The sequence below is a fragment of the Heteronotia binoei genome, unplaced genomic scaffold (genome assembly GCF_032191835.1).
Source record: "Heteronotia binoei isolate CCM8104 ecotype False Entrance Well unplaced genomic scaffold, APGP_CSIRO_Hbin_v1 ptg001202l, whole genome shotgun sequence".
NCBI lineage: Eukaryota > Metazoa > Chordata > Lepidosauria > Squamata > Gekkonidae > Heteronotia > Heteronotia binoei.
Window position 1 is genome coordinate 239198 of NW_026800203.1, and position 21965 is coordinate 261162.

General features: G+C 49.5%; 2 protein-coding genes across 2 annotated transcripts; both read left to right on the top strand.

Annotated features, from left to right (window-relative positions):
* The first annotated feature begins 1286 nt into the window (after nt 1-1286).
* Nucleotides 1287-2246, top strand: LOC132590933 (olfactory receptor 52K1-like). The gene has a single exon (XM_060263846.1). The coding sequence runs from the start codon at nt 1287-1289 to the stop codon at nt 2244-2246; it is 960 nt and encodes a 319-aa protein (XP_060119829.1).
* Nucleotides 2247-20595: 18349 nt separating this feature from the next.
* Nucleotides 20596-21567, top strand: LOC132590939 (olfactory receptor 52K1-like). Its single transcript, XM_060263852.1, has one exon. The coding sequence runs from the start codon at nt 20596-20598 to the stop codon at nt 21565-21567; it is 972 nt and encodes a 323-aa protein (XP_060119835.1).
* Nucleotides 21568-21965: the final 398 nt, after the last annotated feature.

The following is a 21965-nucleotide window of genomic DNA, read 5'->3' on the forward strand; positions in this document are numbered from 1 at the left end:
GAACAGTGGCAGACGATTTGAAGTCTCTAAAACTCTGGATCAAACTGAATGTAAAAACACCCGTTGACTGAGTGGGTGACATGATCAGGCTTTACAAGATTACGCATGGGATAGAGAAGGTAGAGAAAGGACTTTTCTCCCTTTCTCACAATACAAGAACTCGTGGACATTCAATGAAATTGCTGAGCAGTTGGGTTAGAACGGATGAAAGGAAGTCCTTCTTCACCCAAAGGGTGATTAACAGGTGGAAGTCACTGCCACAGGAGGTGGTGGCAGCTGCAAGCATCGCCAGCTTCAAGAGGGGATTGGATCAACATCTGCAGCAGAGGTCCATCCGTGGCTATTAGCCACAGTGCATTGTTGGAGCTCTCTGTCTGGGGCAGTGATGCTCTGTATTCTTGGTGCTTGGAAGGGGACAACAATGGGAGGGCTTCTAGTGTCCTGGTCCCACTGACAGACCTCCTAATGGTACCTTTTTTCCCCCTCTTGTGTGACACTGAGTGTTGGACTGGATGGGCCATTGGCCTGATCCAACATCGCTTCTCTTATGTTCTGAGCGGCTGTTTATAATCACAGTCATCTGCAGTGCAGAGAAGTGCTTGAAATAAGCACAAAACCTAACCCACTGACTGAAATATTTGTGGGGGGTGGGGTGGGGGAGACACCTTTCCTAAGGAAATCCAGGTGTATAGGGGGCTGTGTGTCATCTGCAAGGGCATTGATTACATTCTGAAATCAGGTGCATTCAATAGAGGACACGATCCATCAGGCAAACACCGTACATCATTGATTCATGATGTTCTGGGGGTCTGAGTCCACTCAATCTATGCTGCACAGAAAGCTGCATTCAGGCACATTTCCTGTTTCTTAGCTAGTTATTGCATATATTTGTATTCGATGAAAGAAGCATCGACTCTCGAAAGCTTATACCCTGAAAACATGGTTTGGCTCCTAAGGACATAGATCAAGAAGGGTAGCCGTGTTAGTCTGTCTGCAACCACAGAAAAGAACAACTGTCCCAGTTGCACCTCAAAGACTAACAAACTTTGTGGCAGAAAAGGAGTCAAGAAAGGTCTTCCCCTTCCACAAATTTTGTTAGTCTTTAAGACCCTTGCTCTTTGACATCTAAGATGCAACTGGACTTGAATTTAGCTAACTATTGTGTGTTCTGTGTCGTTTCTAGAAACTTGCTCCTACTCATAGCACTAACGGACGTAGAAAGACGAACCTTTTCAACCAGAAATCACATTTTGTGCTGGATACGATCATCCAACAGGCACCAAGGAATGACAGCTGGGAGCTCAAATGGGACAGCCAACATCTCCTACACAGAATTTCTCCTGCTTCCCTTCCCAGGCCTCCAGGAATCCAGATATCTCCTCAGCATCCCTTTCTTCTTATTATTTGTGATAATTATTACAGCCAACTCTGTCCTGATCCACACTGTGAGGGTCGAAGCGAGTCTCCACTCGCCAATGTATCTGCTCATAGCTCTACTCTTTGCAGTCAACATCTGTGGGACTTCAACCATCTTTCCCCAAATGCTCCTGAGTTTCGTGCTCCAGGCCACCCACATCTCCTTGACCGGCTGCCTGGTGCAAATGTTCTTCCTGTACTTTTCAACTGCTCTAGACTGCAACATTCTTCTGATGATGGCGCTGGATCGGTATGTCGCCATTTGCCATCCGCTGCGCTACACAGAAATCTTGACCGCCAGACTCCTGATTTTGCTAACCCTTGCATCTTTCACGTGTACCCTCTTTGTTGTTGGCCCCGTGGTGATCTTGGCTTCGCGGGTGCGGTTCTGCCGTTCCAACGTCATCCGCCATTTTGCCTGTGAGCACATGGCTCTCATGAGGCTGTCCTGCAGTGACATCTCAGTCAACAAGACAGTGGGTATCACGCTGAGGTGCAGTTACAATATCATCAACCTTAGCTTGCTTCTAGTTTCCTACAGCAAAATTATCCACACAGCCTTGAAGATCTCATCTGGCAACGTCCGGCACAAAGCCTTTCACACCTGCGGCACCCACCTGATTGTCATCTTCATTTGCTTCACCTTCCGTCTCTCCTCCTCTGTTGTCTTCCGTGTAGCCAAATCTGCCTCTGCAGATGTCCACAACCTGATTAGCGCAATCTACCTGCTGTTCCCTTGGGCTGCCTACCCCATTGTCTATGGCGTGAGAACCAAAGAAATCAGAGACAACTTACTGAAACTCTTTAGAAGAAAATGTTCTCCCTTTTAAGCATCTGCGTACAAATGTGTTTGTTGATATATCGTCCCCTTTACAAGTTAAACTCTTCGTTCTTGGGCTTCTGAGACATCAAACCATATTAAAATGACAAGACGGCTTGTGCCGTTGAAACATATGATTAAAAGCAAATAATGCACAAATATTCCTTCATAAATGTGTCCTCAGTGATCAACATTGAACAAGGGAATACATGAGGGAAAACATTATAGTTTGGTAATATCTCCCTTTCCCTACAAGTTGATGGGGTGTGAACTGGCAGAGACTGACCAAAAGAAAGATCTTGGGGTCGTGGTAGAGAACTCACTGAAAATGTCAAGACAGTGTGCGATTGCAATAAAAAAGGCCAGCGCCATGCTGGGAATTATTAGGAAGGGAATTGAAAACAAATCAGCCAGTATCATAATGCCCCTGTATAAATCAATGGTGCGGTCTCATTTGGAATAATGTGTGCAGTTCTGGTCACCACACCTCAAAAAGGATATTATAGCATTGGAAAAAGTGCAGAAAAGGGCAACTAGAATGATTAAAGGGTTGGAACACTTTCCCTATGAAGAAAGGTTAAAACGCTTGGGGCTCTTTAGCTTGGAGAAATGTCGACTGAGGGGTGGCATGATAGAGGTTTACAAGATTATGGGATGGAGAAAGTAGAGAAAGAAGTACTTTTCTCCCTTTCTCACAATACAAGAACTCATGGGCATTCGATGAAATTGCTGAGCAGTTGGGTTAAAACGAATAAAAGGAAGTCCTTCTTCACCCAAAGGGTGATTAACATGTGAAATTCACTGCCACAGGAGGTGGTGGCAGCTACAAGCATAACCAGCTTCAAGAGGGGGTTAGATAAAAATATGGAGCAGAGGTCCATCAGTGGCTATTAGCCACAGTGCGTGGATAGATGATGGATTGGATTGGAGGATGGATTGGAAGATGGATTGGAGGATGGGTGGATGGGTGGATGGATGGATGGATGGATGGATGGATGGATGGATGGATGGATGATAGATGATGGATAGATAGATGATAGATGATGGATAGATTGATGGTGGATGATGGATAAGAGAAGATAGAGGACAGAGGACGGATGACAGAGGATGGATGACAGAGGACGGATAGATAGAGGATGGATAGATGATAGATAGATGATAGATAGAGGATAGATAGATAGAGGATACAGGAATGGATAGATAGATGATAGATAGATAGATAGATAGATAGATAGATAGATAGATAGATAGATAGATAGATAGATAGATAGATAGATAGATAGATAGATAGATAGATGATAGATAGATAATGATGAAGAAGAAGAAGAAAGATAGATAGATGATAGATAGATAGATAATGATGAAGAAGAAGAAGAAGAAGAAGAAGAAAGATAGATAGATAGATAGATAGATAGATAGATAGATAGATAGATAGATAGATAGATAGATAGATAGATAGATAGATAGATAGATAGATAGATAGATAGATAGATAGATAGATAGATAGACAGACTCAGAGTGTTGGACTGGATGGGCCATTGGCCTGATCCAACAGGGTTTCTCTTATGTTCTTATGTGACACAGAGTGTTGGACTGGAGGGGCCACTGGCCTGATCCAACAGGGCTTCTCTTATGTTCTTATGTGACACAGAGTGTTGGACTGGAGGGGCCACTGGCCTGATCCAACAGGGCTTCTCTTATGTTCTTATGTGACACAGAGTGTTGGACTGGAGGGGCCACTGGCCTGATCCAACAGGGTTTCTCTTATGTTCTTATGTGACACAGAGTGTTGGACTGGAGGGGCCACTGGCCTGATCCAACAGGGCTTCTCTTATGTTCTTATGTGACACAGAGTGTTGGACTGGAGGGGCCACTGGCCTGATCCAACAGGGCTTCTCTTATGTTCTTATGTGACACAGAGTGTTGGACTGGAGGAGCCACTGGCCTGATCCAACAGGGTTTCTCTTATGTTCTTATGTGACACAGAGTGTTGGACTGGAGGGGCCACTGGCCTGATCCAACAGGGCTTCTCTTATGTTCTTATGTGACACAGAGTGTTGGACTGGAGGGGCCACTGGCCTGATCCAACAGGGCTTCTCTTATGTTCTTATGTGACACAGAGTGTTGGACTGGAGGGGCCACTGGCCTGATCCAACAGGGCTTCTCTTATGTTCTTATGTGACACAGAGTGTTGGACTGGAGGGGCCACTGGCCTGATCCAACAGGGTTTCTCTTATGTTCTTATGTGACACAGAGTGTTGGACTGGAGGGGCCACTGGCCTGATCCAACAGGGCTTCTCTTATGTTCTTATGTGACACAGAGTGTTGGACTGGAGGGGCCACTGGCCTGAACCAACAGGGCTTCTCTTATGTTCTTATGTTCCTTCTTTCTTACACACTTTTGTGCTGCCAAGCGACTTCCAAGTTATGGCAACAGTGTGAATTTATGTCCCCCGCAATGTCCTAATGCTAATAGCTTTCTGAGATCTGGCAGACTGAGGGCTCTTTTGGCTTCCTTGAGTGAGTCCTTCCATGAACAGTTTGGTGTGCAGACTCTTATCTGGGAGAACCGGGTTTGATTCTCCACTCCTCCACTCTCAGCTGCTGGAATGGCCTTGGGTCAGCCATTGCTCTTGCAAAGTTGTCCTTGAAAGGGCAGCTGCTACGAGAGTCCTCTCAGCCCCACCTGCCTCACAGGGTGTCTGTTGTGGGGGAGGAAGGGAAAAGAGACTGTAAGCCGCTCAGAGGTACAGGGTATAGGGTGGGATATAAATCCAATATCATCATCATCTCCTCTTCCTCTTTTTCTGCCGCCTTCTGCTTTTCCTAGCATGATTCTCTTTTCCACTGACTCTTGACTTCTCATAATGTGACCATATTTATTTATTTACGTATTTATTTCCATTTATATCCTGCCCTCACCACCGAGGCGAGCTCAGGGCGACTTACATGCTCATGCGTATGCATGAGTATAAAACATATTAAAACATAGAAGCCATAAAACCGTTTAAAACATAAAGGTTAACCTTTTGGTGCTATGGTCTTAAATTCAGATTTATGTTCTCTGTAGGCAGATCTTAGATGTTCCTTGCCGCTAGAGGTGGTCCAGACGTTCCCTGAGGACTGTAGGGGCCCGCAATCTAGTTTGCAAATGCCTGGTGGAAGAGTGCCGTCTTACAGGCCCTGCGGAACTGTATGAGCTCTAACATCTTCTGGCAACTCGTTCCACCAGCGGGGGGCCACTACAGAGAAGGCCCTGGCTCTAGATGTCATCAGCCTGGCCTCCTTAGGGCCGGGGATTGACAGCCTCGGTTTTATCATTTTAGCTTCTAGGGAGAATTCAAGCTCAATTTGATCTAACAATTTTTTTAGTTTACTTTACGCCCATGTGCCAATCCCATTGTTGACAGCTTCCCTTTCCAGCTCCCCTTCCTCATGAAGAATGTTCATCCTCTCTCTCAAGTTTGACTTTTTCTGAAGAAGAGAGCAGTGCCTCTTAAAAGCTCCCCCCCGCCACAAATGTTGTTACTTTTGAAGGTGCTCCCAGACCCCCGGCTCTGTAGTACGGCTATACACAGACAAACATGGCTAGCCATCTTGACTTTTCCTGTTGCTATGCCTTCCTTGAGAGCAAATCACCAGAAAGTACCAACAAAAGGAGCCCCATGGCACAGAACGGTAAAGCTGCACTACCGCAGTCCAAGCTCTCTGCTCACGACCTGAGTTCGATCCCGGCAGAAGCTGGGTTCAGGTAGCCGGCTCAAGGTTGGCTCAGCCTTCCATCCTTCCGAGGTTGGTAAAATGAGTCCCCAGGTTGCTGGGGGTGAAGTGTAGATGACTGGGAAAGACAATGGCAAACCACCCCATAACAAAAAGTCTGAGTTGATCCTGGCAGAAGCTGGGTTCAGGTAGCCGGCTCAAGGTTGACTCAGCCTTCCATCCTTCCAAGGTTAATCAAATGAGTACCCAGCTTGCTAGGTGTAAAGTGTAGATGACTGGGAAAGACAGTGGCAAACCACCCCATAACAAAAACTCTGTTTCAGTCCTGGCAGAAGCTGGGTTCAGGTAGCTGGCTCAAGGTTGACTCAGCCTTCCATCCTTCCAAGTTTGATCAAATGAGTACCCAGCTTGCTGGGGGGAAAGTGTAGATCAGGGGTCCTCAACCTTTTTAAATAGGGGGCCAGTTCACTGTCCCTCAGACTGTTGGAGGGCCGGACTGCCGTTACTGTACAAGGCCGCGGGCCGTCAGTTCTCCGTCTTCTGCATCTCTCTCCCTTCCCCACACCACACACCCTGGCCTGGGAACTCACCTCACCTCGGTATCACCTCACACTCTGTCTCCGCCGCCTCAGCCCAGTGCCAGAAGTGTGCGTTGCTAACGCAAGTTTAGGTCGAACGTCACTTCCGGTCTGATTTTGCCATAACCCGGCGGGCCGCATAAACGTCCTCAGAGGGCCGCATCTGGCCCGCGGGCCGTAGGTTGAGGACCCCTGGTGTAGATGACTGGGAAAGACAGTGCTAAACCACCCCATAACAAAAAGTCTGAGTTCGATTCCGGTGAAAGCTGGGTTCAGGGAGCCGACTCAAGGTTGACTCAGCTTTCCATCCTTCCAAGGTTGATCAAATGAGTACCCAGCTTGCTGGGGGGAGGGTGGAAGGGGAGTTGACTGGGAAAGGCAATGGCAAACCACCCCATAACAAAAAGTCTGCTTTCGATCCCGGCGGAAGCTGGGTTTTCAGGTAGCCGGTTCAATGTTGACTCAGCCTTCCATCCTTCTGAAGTTTTTAAAGTGCATACCCAATTGGCGTGCCGTTCTCCCGTGGCAAGCAGAAAATACTTGGAAGAGGATCTCGCTTGCTGTGGAAAAGCGGCGCGCCAACTCGCAGCTCTGGGGCAACTTGTGCAAAAATGGAGAGAAGCGGCAGGAGCAAAAGGGCTCGCCGCCCAGAACAAGCCTTGTGCGAAATCGGCCATCCACTTTGCAGACACCTGCCCCCTGCACTTCCTCAGTTTCCCTCACTCACACAAGAATTTCCTAAAATGGACTTTCTTTCCTGCTTGTAGGACAATTCATTTCCACCCACCGTCTGTTTCTGTTTTTAAAAGAACCCTTCCCTTTCTTTCTCCTTCCAGGTGTGGTTTTCCCCCCCTACTGGCATCTATTTGAGATGTGTTGTCAATGACCTCGAGACAAACTTGGTTCTTCATGACATTCCTTGCCTGTTTGCTGCCTCTTCCCACCTTCATTGATGATCAACACAGTTTTGCTCATTCTTGGCTTCCATAATTCCCCCGCCACTTGTTATGGGTTCCTTTGGACAATGTTCTGTTCCACTTTGCGGAATAAATCTGTATATATTGGAAATACAATTTCAAATATTTTTTTCAATCTGCTTACATTATGCCTCCTTCCCACCCCCCATCCCAAAAGAGCCTGGCGTGAAACAATGATGGCAGGGGTGTGGCCTAATATGCAAATGAGTTCCTGCTGGGCTTTTTCTACAAAAAACTCCTGTGTGGAATAATGGTGATGTCAGGGATGTGGCCTAATATGCAAATGAGATCCTGCTGGGCTTTTTCTACAAAAAAACCCTGTGTGAAACAATGGTGATGTCAGGGATGTGGCCTAATATGCAAAGGAGTTCCTGCTGGGTTTTCTTTTAAAAACCCATGTGAAACAATGGTGGTGTCAGGGGGTGTGGCCTAGTATGCAAATGAGTTCCTGCTGAGTTTTTCTTTTAAAAGCCCGCGTGAAACAATGGTGTTGTCAGGGGGTGTGGCCTAGTATGCAAATGAGTTCCTGCTGGGCCTTTTCTTTTAAAAACCCCTGTGTGAAACAATGGTGATGTCGGGGTGTTTGGCCTAATATGTAAAATAGTTCCTACTGGGCTTTTTCTACAAAACCATGGTGAAGGCAGGGGGTGTGGTCTAATATGCAAAGGAGTTCCTGTTCAAGTTTTTCTACAAAAAAAGTCCTGGTCTGGACTGCAACACTCTTCTCATAAAGGTCCTGGACTGATATGTTGCCATTTGCCACACACTGCACTACACAGAGATCCTGTACCTGATTTTGCTAACCCTTGCATCTTTCATTTGTATCCTCTTCATTGTTGGCCCAGGGGTGATCTTGGTTTTGTGGAGGCAGTTTGCCATTCCAACATCATCCGCCATTTTGCCTGTGGGGACATGGCTCTCATGAGGTTGTCCTTGAAAGGGCAGCTGCTGTGAGAGCCCTCTCCAGCTCCACCCACCTCACAGGGTGTCTGTTGCAGGGGAGGAAGGGAAAGGAGATTGTGAGCCGCTCTGAGACTCTTCGGAGTGGAGGGCGGGATATAAATCCAATATCTTCTTCTAAATTCACAGGATCCTCATTGCTGTCAGATGGCCATCTAGCCTCTGTTGAAAAACCTCCAAGGAAAGAGAGCCCACCACATCCCGAGGAAGCCTGTTCCACTGAGGAACCACTCTAATGGTTAGGAAGTTCCTCCTAATGTTGACATGGAAACTCTTTTGATTTAACTTCAACCCACTGGTTCTGGTCCTACCTTCTGGGCCCACAGAAAACAATTCCACACCACCCTCCATATGACAGCCCTTCAAGTCCTTGAAGATGGTGATCCTATCACCCCTCAGCCGCCTCCTCTCCAGGCTAAACATCCCCAGCTCCTTCAGCCTTTCCTCATAGGACTTGGTCTCCAGACCCCTCACCATCTTTGTCGCCCTCCTCTGGACCCCTTCCAGCTTGTCTATATCCTTCTTAAAATGTGTTGCCCAAAACTGAACACAGTACTCCAGGTGAGGTCTTACCAGAGCAGAGTAAAGCGATACCATCACTTCACACTGAGATGTAGTTACAATATTGTCAATATCAATACTAGCTTCCTTCTAGTTTCCTACAGCAAAATTATCCACACAGCCTTGAAGATCTCATCTGGCAACATCCGACACAAAGCCTTCCACACCTGCGGCACCCACCTGACCGTCATCTTCATTGGCTGCTCTTCCTGTCTCTCCTCCTCCATCATCTTCCATGTAGACAAATCTGCCTCAGAAGATGTCCACAACCTGATTAGTGCAATATACCTGTTGTTCCCATGGGCTATCAACCCCATTGTCTGTGGTGCAAGAACCAAATAAATCAGGGATAATCTCTTGAAACTCTTCAAGAGAAAATGGCCTCCCCTTAGGTAACATCTGTGAATGAAAAGTGTTGATCTACTTATGTATGGTGAAATTTGTTAATATTTTACTAATCAAAATGCCCGGAAGCCATCCCATAGACCTGGCTGTTATCGGAAGTGAAGGACTTTACGCTGCCTCTTAGCTTCAATTGCTTCAAAGTGGGCAATTCCCTTGAGTAAAGACAGACTTTTTGTACACAGGAAGTTGCTCCAATGGTTGATTGAGCCCATCTGGGGTAAAAAGGTAAAGGTAGTCCCCTGTGCAAGCACCGGTCGTTTCCAACTCTGGGGTGACGTCGCATCACGACGTTTTCACAGCAGACTTTTTACAAGGTGGTTTGCCATTGCCTTTCCCAGTCAGCTACACTTTCCCCCCAGCAAGCTGGGTACTCATTTTACCGACCTTGGAAGGATGGAAGGCTGAGTCAACCTTGAGCCAGCTACCTGAACTCAGCTTCCGCAGGGATCGAACTCAGGTTGTGAGCAGAGAGCTTCGACTGCAGTACTGCAGCTTTACCGCTCTGCGCCACGGGGCTGCTATCCATCTGGGGTAACTGTTGCTTATAATGCCCTGGAGAGCGTTCTCCTAGTTCATCCTCCATAGAGGATTCTGTCTGAGATGATTTAAACATGCGGATTGCAGCAGAACACTGCTTGAATTTCTGCATCTCCCAGCTCCTTCTGATTCCTATGAATCTTGGTGAGTCGAACAAAATTTCCTTCCAGGGCTACCAAAGACTGAAAGGGAGGCCGTGAGAAAAACTGAGGCTGCTGGGAGCACCCGGCCCAGTAATTCTATATAGCATTTCTCCAATGTAAGCTACCCATATAGACCCATGGAGCAGCCTCATTTGGAATCCTGGGTGCAGTTCTGTCACCGTATCTTAGCCTCACAATACAAGAACTCGTGGGCATTCGATGAAATTGCTGAGCAGTCAGATTAAAACGGATAAAAGGAAGTCCTTCTTCACCCAAAGGGTGATTAACATGTGGAATTCACTGCCACAGGAGGTGGTGGCGGCTACAAGCATAGCCACCTCAAGAGGGGTTTAGATAAAAATATGGAGCAGAGATCCATCAGTGCTATTAGCCACAGTGTGTGTGTGTGGTGTATATGTGTGTTTGGGGCACCATATTTTAAGAAGGATATAGACAAGCTTGAATGGGTCCAGAGAAAAGCGACGAAGATGATGGGTGGGGGAGGGGTCTGGAGACCAAGTCCTACGAAGAAAGGTTGAAGGAGCTGGGCATGTTTAGCCTGGAGAGGAAGCAGCTGAGAGGGGATAGGATCACCATGTTCAAGTACTTGAAGGGCTGTCATCTAGAAGATGATGTGGAATTGTTTTCTGTGGCCCCAGAAGGTAGGACCAGAACCAAGGGGTTGAAATTAAATCAAAAGGGTTTCTGGCTCAACATTAGAAAGAACTTCCCGACTGTTAGAGGCTTCCTCCTTGGGCGGTGGTGGGCTCTCCTTCCTTGGAGGTTTTTCAACAGAGGCTAGATGGCCATCTGACAGCAATGAAGATCCTGTGACTTTAGGGGGAGGTGTTTGTGAGTTTCCTGCATTGTGCAGGGGGTTGGACTAGATGACTCTAGAGGCCCCTTCCAACTCTAGGATTCTATGATCCTATGAAAGGCTGAAGTCTATGGGATATTTCAATTTAGAAAAGAGATTACTAAGGTGGGTGCACCATGATAGGGGGTTATAAAATTATGCATTGGGTGGGGAGAGTTAACCCAGAGGAACATTCCTCCCTCTCCCAAAATGCTAGAACTCAAAGGCATGCAATGAAGCTGATGGGCAGGAGACCTGGGACAAAGAATTAGAAGACTCAGATGACAGGCTTATCAGTAGCTCCTAGCCATAGTGACTGAAGGGAACCTTCAAATTCAGAGGCCCGAAGCCTTCCGAGGTCAGTCAAAGGAGTCCCCAGCTTGCTTGGGGGAAAGCGTAGAGGACTGGGGAAGGCAAGGGCAAACCACCCCGTGAAAAGTCTGCTGTGAAAACGTGAAAGCAGCCTCACCCCAGAGTCGGAAATGACTGGTGCTTGCACAGGGGACTACCTTTACCAACCACTCACCCAGTTTGTGGAGGTCCTCTTGGAGCTCTTCACAGTCAGGCTTGGCTTTCACCATCCGGAGTAATTCGATTTCATCTGCAAACTTGGCCACTTCACTACTCATCCCTTGTTCTAGAAAACGGAGGAATAAATTAAGTAGCACCAGCCCTAATACCGATTGTTGTAGGACCCCAACGCTCATTTCCCTCCATTGTGAGAACCCTTTGCTTCCTGTCATTTAACCAGGAGAGGGACGGTGGCTCAGTGGCTGAGCACCTGCTTGGTAAGCAGAAGGTCCCAGCTTCAATCCCGGCATCTCTAAAAAGGGTCCAGGAAAATAGGCATGAAAAATCTCAGCTTGAGACCCCGGAGAGCCGCTGCCAGTCTGGGTAGACAATACTGACTTTGATGGACCTAAAGGGAGGGATGGTGGCTCAGTGGGAGAGCCTCTGCTTGGTAAGCAGAAAGTTCCAGGTTCGATCCCCGGCATCTCCAACTCAAAAGGGTCCAGGCAAACAGGCATGAAAAACCTCAGCTGGAGACCCTGGAGAGCCATGAATGGGGCTGTGGCTCAGTGGTAGAGCATCTACTTGGTAAGCAGAAGGTCCCAGGTTCAATCCCCGGCATCTCCAACTAAAAAGAGTTCAGGCAAATAGGTATGAAAAACCTCAGCTGGAGACCCTGGAGAGCCGTGAATGGGGCTGTGGCTCAGTGGCAGAGCATCTGCTTGGTAAGCAAAGGTCTCCGGTTCAATCCCCGGCATCTCCAACTAAAAAGGGTCCAGGCAAGTAGGCATGAAGAACCTCAGCTGGAGACCCTGGAGAGCCATGAATGGGGCTGTGGCTCAGTGGTAGAGCATCAGCTTGGTAAGCAAAGGTCCCCGGTTCAATCCCCGGCATCTCCAACTAAAAAGGGTCCAGGCAAAGTAGGCGTTGAAAAACCTCAGCTGGAGACCCTGGAGAGCCGCTGCCAGTCTGAGCAGACAATACTGACTTTGATGGACCCAGCGAGGTCTGATTCAGTAGAAGGCAGCTTCAGATGTTCAGTTTTTAACCTATAAGACAACCCATCCTTTTATCCCATAACTGCTAATTTTATTCAGGAGTCATCGGTGAGAAACCATGTCAGAAGTCCAGGTATGTAATGTCTATTGAGTCCCCGTGTTCTATGTGCTTGTTCACTTTCTCAAAGAACTCCAAAAGATGCTGCTGGACTCCAAACTACAGACTTAACCCCCATTTGGATTAACCGCATGCGGGGGGTGGGGTTGACTAAGTAAGCCCGGTGATAACTATTGCAACCTTTCCTTCCAGCTGGTTGCAAATGAGACGTGTGATGTATTGGGGTCAGTTGAACCATATTTCTCCAGGAAAGTTTGGCCACGAATCCTGGAGGGGTTTTGCCATCTTCTGGGTGTGGAGCCTGCAGGGGTCACGGGGGATGTGGGTGTGAGAGAGAGGGGGGGGTATTTGTGGATTTCCTGCATTGTGCAGTGGGTTGGACTACAGAAGGGGTGGCCAAACTTGCTTCACTTAAGAGCCACATAGAATAAACATCAGATGTTTGAGAGCCATGAGACATGAACGGCAGATGTTTGAGAGCTGCAAGGCAGGCAGAAAGACAGAAAGACAGACAGACAGACAGACAGACAGACAGACAGACAGACAGGAAGGAAGGAAGGAAGGAAGGAAGGAAGGAAGGAAGGAAGGAAGGAAGGAAGGAAGGAAGGAAGGAAGGAAGGAAGGAAGGAAGGAAGGAAGGAAGGAAGGAAGGGGCAGAGAGAAAGAGAGAGAGAGAGATGAGAGAGAGAGAGAGAGAGAGAGATGAGAGATAGAAGAAAGATAGAAGATAGAGGATGGATGGATGGATGATAGACAGACATGTGGAAGGAGAGGTGGAAAGAAAGCAACTTTAAATTTAAATGCATTATCTGAGCTGCCTGCTGGTTTGGCTTGGAGAAATTTAAAGAGACAAATGACAGCTGACGGTGCAGTGGAGGCTTCAAGAGCCACACAACATGTGTGAAAGAGTCACATGCGGCTCCTGAGCAGCAGTTTGGCCACCCGTGGACTAGGGGCACACTTCCAACTATATGATTCTGTTATTAGATTCTCTGGTTTGGTACAGCCAGGAACCTTTAATAAGTTAGCAGCAGGGCCAGCCCCAAACAAGGCTAACTTCCGGCGCACACCCCCCTCCCCCCCCCCCGTGCACTGATAATGTCATTGAGCCAATGCAGAGCACCCAATTCGGTGCCCCCAGAAGGCCGCTGACCAAGGGTGTCGCTTAGTCTGCCTTGTGGCAAGGCCAGCCCTGGTTAGCAGAGGGCACAAGGTGTATCACGCAGCGAAACTTCTCCAGCCTCTGTGTTGTTGTGCGTGTGGGCGACTGCGCTGATAAGAACAAATTTACACAGAGCCACTTTTACTATTTCAAACTACTAAGAGTTCTTTAACGGAGCGAACTCCATTCTACACCATACAGAGTGTACGAAAGCTTACATTCTGAATAAAACTTAGTTGGTCTTAAAGGTGCACTTGTCTACTGCTTTGTTTTACAGTGCAGAGTAGTGATCGGTTTATGATCCCGTCTAACTAGCTGGATGGACAGGGATGCAGGAATGCACAACATGCGCCAACGGTGCCACGATGGAGAATTCTGGGGATGTGTGCAAAAGAGGGATCAAGGGCAGAAGGAAGCAAATTCACCCTGAGATTACCATTCTATGTGTCTAAGGATAGCTTAGAGGGACGGTGGCTCAGTGGTAGAGCACCTGCTTGGGAAGCAGAAGGTCCCAGGTTCAATTGCCGGCATCTCCAAAAAAGGCTCCAGGCAAATAGGTGTGAAAAACCTCAGCTTGAGACACTGGAGAGCCGCTGCCAGTCTGAGGAGACAATACTGACTTTGATGGACCCAGGGGGTCTGATCCAATATAAGGCAGCCTCATATGTTCATATGTTTATTAGAAGCATGGAATCCTAGAGTTGGAAGGGACCTCCAGGGTCATCTAGTCCAACCCCCTGCACAATGCAGGAAACTCACAAACCCCTCCCCCTAAATTCACAGGATCTTCATTGCTGTCAGATGGCCATCTAGCCTCTGTTGAGAAACCTCCAAGAAAGGAGAGCCCACCACCTCCCGAGGAAGCCTGTTCCACTGAGGAATTGCTCTAACCGTCAGGAAGTTCTTCCTAATGTTGAGCCAGAAACTTTTTGGATTTAATTTCAACCCATTGGTTCTGGTTCTGCCTTCTGGGGCCACAGGAAACAATTCTGCACCATCCTCTCTATAGACAGCCCTTCAAGTACTTGAAGATGGTGATCCTATCACCTCTCAGCCGACTCCTCTCCAGGCTAAACATCCCCAGCTCCTTCAACCTTTCCTCATAGGACTTGGTCTCCAGACCCCTCACCATCTTCATTGCCCTCCTCTGGACCCATTCCAGATTGTCTAGATCCTTCTTAAAATGTGGTGCCCAAAACTGAACACAATACTCCAAGGACTTCACTTGATCTGGACACTATACTTCTGTTGATACAGTCCAAAACTGCATTTGCCTTTTTAGCCACTGCATCACACTGTTGACTCATGTTCAACATATGGTCCACTAAGACCCCTAGATCCTTTCTGCTTCAGAGCAACAGAAAGAAAAAGGTGATGCAGTCTGGCCTCTCTATCACTCTGGCTCTATGTTTAGCCCCCATCTGAAGGCTGAAGCAGGAGACAGCGTAAAAGTCCTTGATTTCCAACGTAATGTACTCACAGATAGAATAAAGTTGGAGTCCAGGGGTACCTTTAAGACCAACAAAGTGTAATTCTGGGTATAAGTTACTGTGTGCATGCAGACTTCTTCAGGTGCATACTAACAGAGAGTGATCACTTTATGAATGTCCAGGAAGTCATCCTGAACTGTGCAAGAGGAAAGGAAAGGTCCCCTGTGCAAGCACCAGTCACTTCCGACTCTGTGGTGATGCTGCTTTCATGTTTTCACGGCAGACTCTTTACGGGGTGGTTTGCCCTTGCCTTCCCCAGTCATCTACGCTTTCCCCCCAGCAAGCTGGAGACTCATTTTACCGACCTCGGAAGGATGGAAGGCTGAGTCAACCTTGAGCTGGCTACCTGAAAACCCAGCTTCCACCAGGGATTGAACTCAGACCATGAGCAGAGCTCAGGTCGTGAGCAGAGAGTTCAGACTGCGGTACTGCAACTTGACCATTCTGCTCCACTGCTTGCAATTTACCACCCTGGATGTCAGCTCCACCGGCAACAGTTTACTGTGCAAGAGAAGTAACCATCCAATAAAAGAAACTGTCTCCTTTCAGCTGGGACACCATCTTCAGACTTTGGGCAGAGTGATTAACACAGCGAGTGATTAAAATGTGGAATTCCCTTACAGAGGATGTAGTGAGGGCCGCAGAAACAAATAGCTTTGAAAAGGGATGAGACAGATTCATAACAGATAAGTCTATTAATGGCTACTAGTCATGGTGATTAATGGCTACTAGTCATGGTGATTAAGAGCAACCTGAGTGTTAATCCTGCAGCACTGCAGTCCTAAGCTCTAAATCCCAGAGACAGAGGGCAACGTTATGGAAAGGCCTCAGCCTCTCTGCCCTGTTGTTGGCCCTCCAGAGGAACTGACTGGCCCCTGTGAGAGACAGGAGGCTGGACTAGATGGGCCCTCCCTGGTCTGATCTAGCAGGGTGTCAGTGTTAAGTTGCTTTAAGAGAACTAAACTGCTGAGTCAAGGTTATGCAACTAAAACTATACAGCTGTGATAGAAGTCACGAGAGGGACAGGTGCAGCTAATGTTACAATCTGTGTTGGGATTGGGTGGCTGCACTATATCAGTGATAGCATTGCTCACAGTAGTTGTTGGGCGATGGTGGATGGAGGAGAAGGAGAAGGACGTATGTGAGAGGAGGAACAACAGACTGATCTACTGTTACTCTGGAGGATTGCTTGGCTATTGACGTAATGTATTGGACTGGATTCTAGACTTCTCTATTGGATTGTGATTTGGTGCTGCATATTGGAAGGACTGCTATTCTGTGTATGACCATTTGCCTGCCTGTGACTGCCTCTTACGTGTTAACCCAAAATACAACTGTTAACTGGCTGTTGTGGAGTTTTGTTTCTTTACCACAGTGTTCTGGAGTTGCACTCAACTGTCTACTCACACAGGGGAAAACTTCCTACGCACACAAACTCTGTCACAGGGTTCTTCTGATGTTCTCCTCAGGGGAAGGCCTCGGCCTCTCTGCCCTGTTGTTGGCCCTCCAGAGGAACTGGTTGGCCCCTGTGTGAGACAGGAGGCTGGACTAGATGGACCCTCCCTGGTCTGACCCAGCAGGGCTCTTCTGAGGTTCTCCTCAGGGGAAGGCCTCAGCCTCTCTGCCCTGTTGTTGGCCCTCCAGAGGAACTGGCTGGCCACTGTGTGAGACAGGAGGCTGGACTAGATGGACCTTCCCTGGTCTGACCCAGCAGGGCTCTTCTGAAGTTCTTCTCAGAGGAAGGCCTCAGCCTCTCTGCCCTGTTGTTGGCCCTCCAGAGGAACTGGCTGGCCACTGTGTGAGGCAGGTGGCTGGACTAGATGGACCCTCCCTGGTCTGATCCAGCAGGGCTCTTCTGATGTTCTTCTCAGGGGAAGGCCTCGGCCTCTCTGCCCTGTTGTTGGCCCTCCAGCGAAACTGGCTGGCCACTGTGTGAGATAGAAGGCGGGACCCTCCCTGGTCTGACCCAGCAGGGTCTTCTGAGGTTCTTCTCAGGGGAAGGCCTCAGCCTCTCTGCCCTGTTGTTGGCCCTCCAGAGGAACTGGCTGGCCACTGTGTGAGACAGGAGGCTGGACTAGATGGACCTTCCCTGGTCTGACCCAGCAGGGCTCTTCTGAAGTTCTTCTCAGAGGAAGGCCTCAGCCTCTCTGCCCTGTTGTTGGCCCTCCAGAGGAACTGGCTGGCCACTGTGTGAGGCAGGTGGCTGGACTAGATGGACCCTCCCTGGTCTGATCCAGCAGGGCTCTTCTGATGTTCTTCTCAGGGGAAGGCCTCGGCCTCTCTGCCCTGTTGTTGGCCCTCCAGCGAAACTGGCTGGCCACTGTGTGAGATAGAAGGCGGGACCCTCCCTGGTCTGACCCAGCAGGGTCTTCTGAGGTTCTTCTCAGGGGAAGGCCTCAGCCTCTCTGCCCTGTTGTTGGCCCTCCAGAGGAACTGGCTGGCCACTGTGTGAGACGGGAGGCTGGACTAGAGGGACCCTCCCTGGTCTGATCCAGTAGGGCTCTTCTGATGTTCTTCTCAGGGGAAGGCCTCGGCCTCTCTGCCCTGTTGTTGGCCCTCCAGAGGAACTGATTGGCCACTGTGTGAGACAGGAGGCTGGACTGGATGGGCCCTCCCTGGTCTGATCCAGCAGGGCTCTTCTGATGTTCTTATGAAGGCCTCGGCTTCTCTGCCCTGTTGTTGTCCCTCCAGAGGAACTGGTTGGCCACTGTGTGAGACAGGAGGCTGGACTAGAGGGACCCTCCCTGGTCTGATCCAGTAGGGCTCTTCTGATGTTCTTCTCAGGGGAAGGCCTCGGCCTCTGTGCCCTGTTGTTGGCCCTCCAGAGGAACTGGTTGGCCACTGTGTGAGACAGGAGGCTGGTCTAGATGGACCCTCCCTGGTCTGATCCAGCAGGGTTCTTCTGATGTTCTTATGAAGGCCTCGGCTTCTCTGCCCTGTTGTTGTCCCTCCAGAGGAACTGGTTGGCCACTGTGTGAGACAGGAGGCTGGACTAGATGGACCCTCCCTGGTCTGACACAGCAGGGCTCTTCTGATGTTCTTCTCAGGGGAAGGCCTCGGCCTCTCTGCCCTGTTGCTGGCCCTCCAGAGGAACTGGCTGGCCCCTGTGTGACACAGGAGGCTGGACTAGATGGACCCTCACTGGTCTGACCCAGCAGGGCTCTTCTGATGTTCTTCTCAGGGGAAGGCCTCAGCCTCTCTGCCCTGTTGTTGGCCCTCCAGAGGAACTGGTTGGCCCCTATGTGGGTCAGGATCCTGAACTAGATGGACCCTCCCTGGTCTGATCCAGCAGTGCTCTTCTGAGGTTCTTCTCATGGAAAGGCCTCGGCCTCCCTGCCCTTTTGTTGGCCCTCCAGAGGAACTGGCTGGCCACTGTGTGAGACAGGAGGCTGGACTAGATGGACCCTCCCTGGTCTGACCCAGCAGGGCTCTTCTGAGGTTCTTCTCAGGGGAAGGCCTTGGCCTCTCTGCCCTGTTGTTGGCCCTCCAGAGGAACTGGGTGGCCACTGTGTGAGACAGGAGGCTGGACTAGATGGACCCTCCCTGGTCTGACCCAGCAGGGCTCTTCTGATGTTCTTCTCAGGGGAAGGCCTCGGCCTCTCTGCCCTGTTGCTGGCCCTCCAGAGGAACTGGCTGGCCCCTGTGTGACACAGGAGGCTGGACTAGATGGACCCTCACTGGTCTGACCCAGCAGGGCTCTTCTGATGTTCTTCTCAGGGGAAGGCCTCAGCCTCTCTGCCCTGTTGTTGGCCCTCCAGAGGAACTGGTTGGCCCCTATGTGGGTCAGGATCCTGAACTAGATGGACCCTCCCTGGTCTGATCCAGCAGTGCTCTTCTGAGGTTCTTCCCATGGAAAGGCCTCGGCCTCCCTGCCCTTTTGTTGGCCCTCCAGAGGAACTGGCTGGCCACTGTGTGAGACTGTAGGCTGGACTAGAGGGACCCTCCCTGGTCTGACCCAGCAGAGCTCTTCTGAGGTTCTCCTCAGGGGAAGGCCTCGGCCTCTCTGCCCTGTTGTTGGCCCTTCAGAGGAACTGGCTGGTCATTGTGTGTGGCAGGAGGCTGGACTAGATGGACCCTCCCTGGTCTGATCCAGCAGGGCTCTTCTGATGTTCTCCTCAGGGGAAGGCCTCGGCCTCTCTGCCCTGTTGTTGGCCCTCCAGAGGAACTGGCTGGCCCCCGTGTGAGACAGGAGGCTGGACTAGATGGACCCTCCCTGGTCTGACCCAGCAGGGCTCTTCTGAGGTTCTTCTCAGGGGAAGGCCTCGGCCTCTCTGCCCTGTTGTTGGCCCTCCAGAGGAACTGGCTGGCCACTGTGTGAGACAGGAGGCTGGACTAGATGGACCCTCAGTGGTCTGATCCAGCACGCCTCTTCTGATGTTCTTCTCAGGGGAAGGCCTCGGCTTCTCTGCCCTGTTGTTGGCCCTCCAGAGGAACTGGTTGGCCACTGTGTGAGACAGGAGGTTGGACTAGATGGACCCTCTCTGGTCTGACCCAGCAGGGCTGAAGTTCTTCTCAGGGGAAGGCCTCGGTCTCTCTGCCCTGTTGCTGACCCTCCAGAAGGACTTGTCAGCCACTGTATGAGACAGGAGGTTGGACTGGACGGACTATTAGTCTGATCCAGCAGGGCTCTTCTGATGTTCTTATGAAGGCCTCGGCCTCTCTGCCCTGTTGTTGGCCCTCCAGAGGAACTGGCTGGCCCTTGTGAGACAGGAGGCTGATCTAGATGGACCCTCATTGGTCTGACCCAGCAGGGCTCTTCTGGTGTTCTTTTCAGGGGAAGGCCTCGGCCTCTCTGCCCTGTTGCTGGCCCTCCAGAGGAACTGGGTGGCCACTGTGTGAGACAGGAGGCTGGACTAGATGGACTCTCTCTGGTCTGATCCAGCACGGCTCTTCTGATGTTCTTCTCAGAGGAAGGCCTCAGCCTCTCTGCCCTGTTGCTGGCCCTCCAGAGGAACTGGGTGGCCACTGTGTGAGTCAGGAGGCTGGGCTAGATGGACCCTCCCTGGTCTGATCCAGCAGGGCTCTTCTTAAAGGTGCACAACCTGATTAGAGTGTAGATAAGGTTTTATTCTAGAACTAACATACCTGATCATGAAAAAGAGATAAAGAAACAGAGTCCTAGCTAAATCGCCAGCTGAGAGAAAGCTCAAGTCTAGCTGTGGACGCAGGATGTTGCCCCAACAGTAGCAATCTAGAGACAGACAAGAAATGACTCTTAACAGGAGAGATCCTGATGACCTCACTATTCTCTCTAATTGTCTTCTTCCTGCCTCCCACAGAGCTTTCTTCTCTTCTTCTTTGTACACCAGACATTGCCTATTCCAACAAAAAGAGACACCAGGGAATGGCAATTGGAAGTCACAATGGAACAGCCAACACCTCCTACGCAGAATTTCTCCTGCTTCCCTTTCCAGGCTTCCATGAATTCAGATATCTCCTCGCCATCCCTTTCTTCTCTTTATTTATTATTATTGTCATTGCCAACTCTGTCCTGATCCACACTGTGAGGGTCGAAGCGAGTCTCCACTCGCCAATGTATCTGCTCATAGCTCTACTCTTTGCAGTCAACATTTGTGGGACTTCAACCATCTTTCCCCAAATGCTCCTGAGTTTCATGCTCCAGGCCAGCCACATCTCCTTGACCGGCTGCCTGGTGCAAATGTTCTTCCTCTACTTCACGACTGTCCTAGACTGCAACATTCTACTGATGATGGCGCTTGATAGGTACATTGCCATTTGCCACCCACTGCGCTACACAGACATAATGACCACCAGACTTCTGATGTTTCTAACTTTTGCTTCCTTGGTTCGGAGTCTCTCTATTGTTGGCCCCGTGGTGATCTTGGCTTCGCGGGTGCGGTTCTGCCGTTCCAATGTCATCCACCATTTTGCCTGTGAGCACATGGCTCTCATGAAACTGTCTTGCAGTGACATCTCAATCAACAAGAAGGTGGGGATGGCTATGAGATGCATTGACATGATCGTGGATCTTAGCTTCCTTCTCACTTCCTACAACAAAATTATCCACACAGCCTTGAAGGCCTCATCCAGCAATGTCCGGCACAAAGCCTTCCACACCTGCGGCACCCACCTGATTGTCATCTTCATTGGCTACTCCTCCCGTCTCTCCTCCTCCATCGTCTTCCGTGTAGCCAAATCTGCCTCAGAAGACGTCCACAACCTGATTAGCGCAATATACCTGTTGTTCCCATGGGCCGCCAACCCTATTATCTACGGCGTGAGGACCAAAGAAATCAGGGATAGTCTCTTGAAACTCTTCAAGAGAAAATGGTCTCCCCTTGCAAAACATCTGTGAACAAACAGTGTTAATTCTACTTCTGTAGGGCACAAGTTATTCTGTTTCACCAATCCAGATAGACCTGGTTGTGAAAATCCATTGGGGAACGGAACTCTACACATGCTAAGAACTCTCTGCTTATCTATTTTTTGTTCTTCTCAGGTATTACTGCTGGGTCTAGCTGTACAGCTGTTTTGGCAAGTAAACTTTTGATCCATGTCAGGCTCTTTGGAACGACTTCTGTGGACTTCTTAAATGGTAGTCCATGCTGATCCCTTCCCACACACGTAGGGTGCATGATCTCAAGAAGCACAAAACTCTTGTGTCCATGAGGGGATGAGTGTTTCCAAAGCTGCTAATCGGAGTCCCTCTTCCTTTACTCTGCAGTGTCTCAGGACACAGGCTAGGGCCTCAGA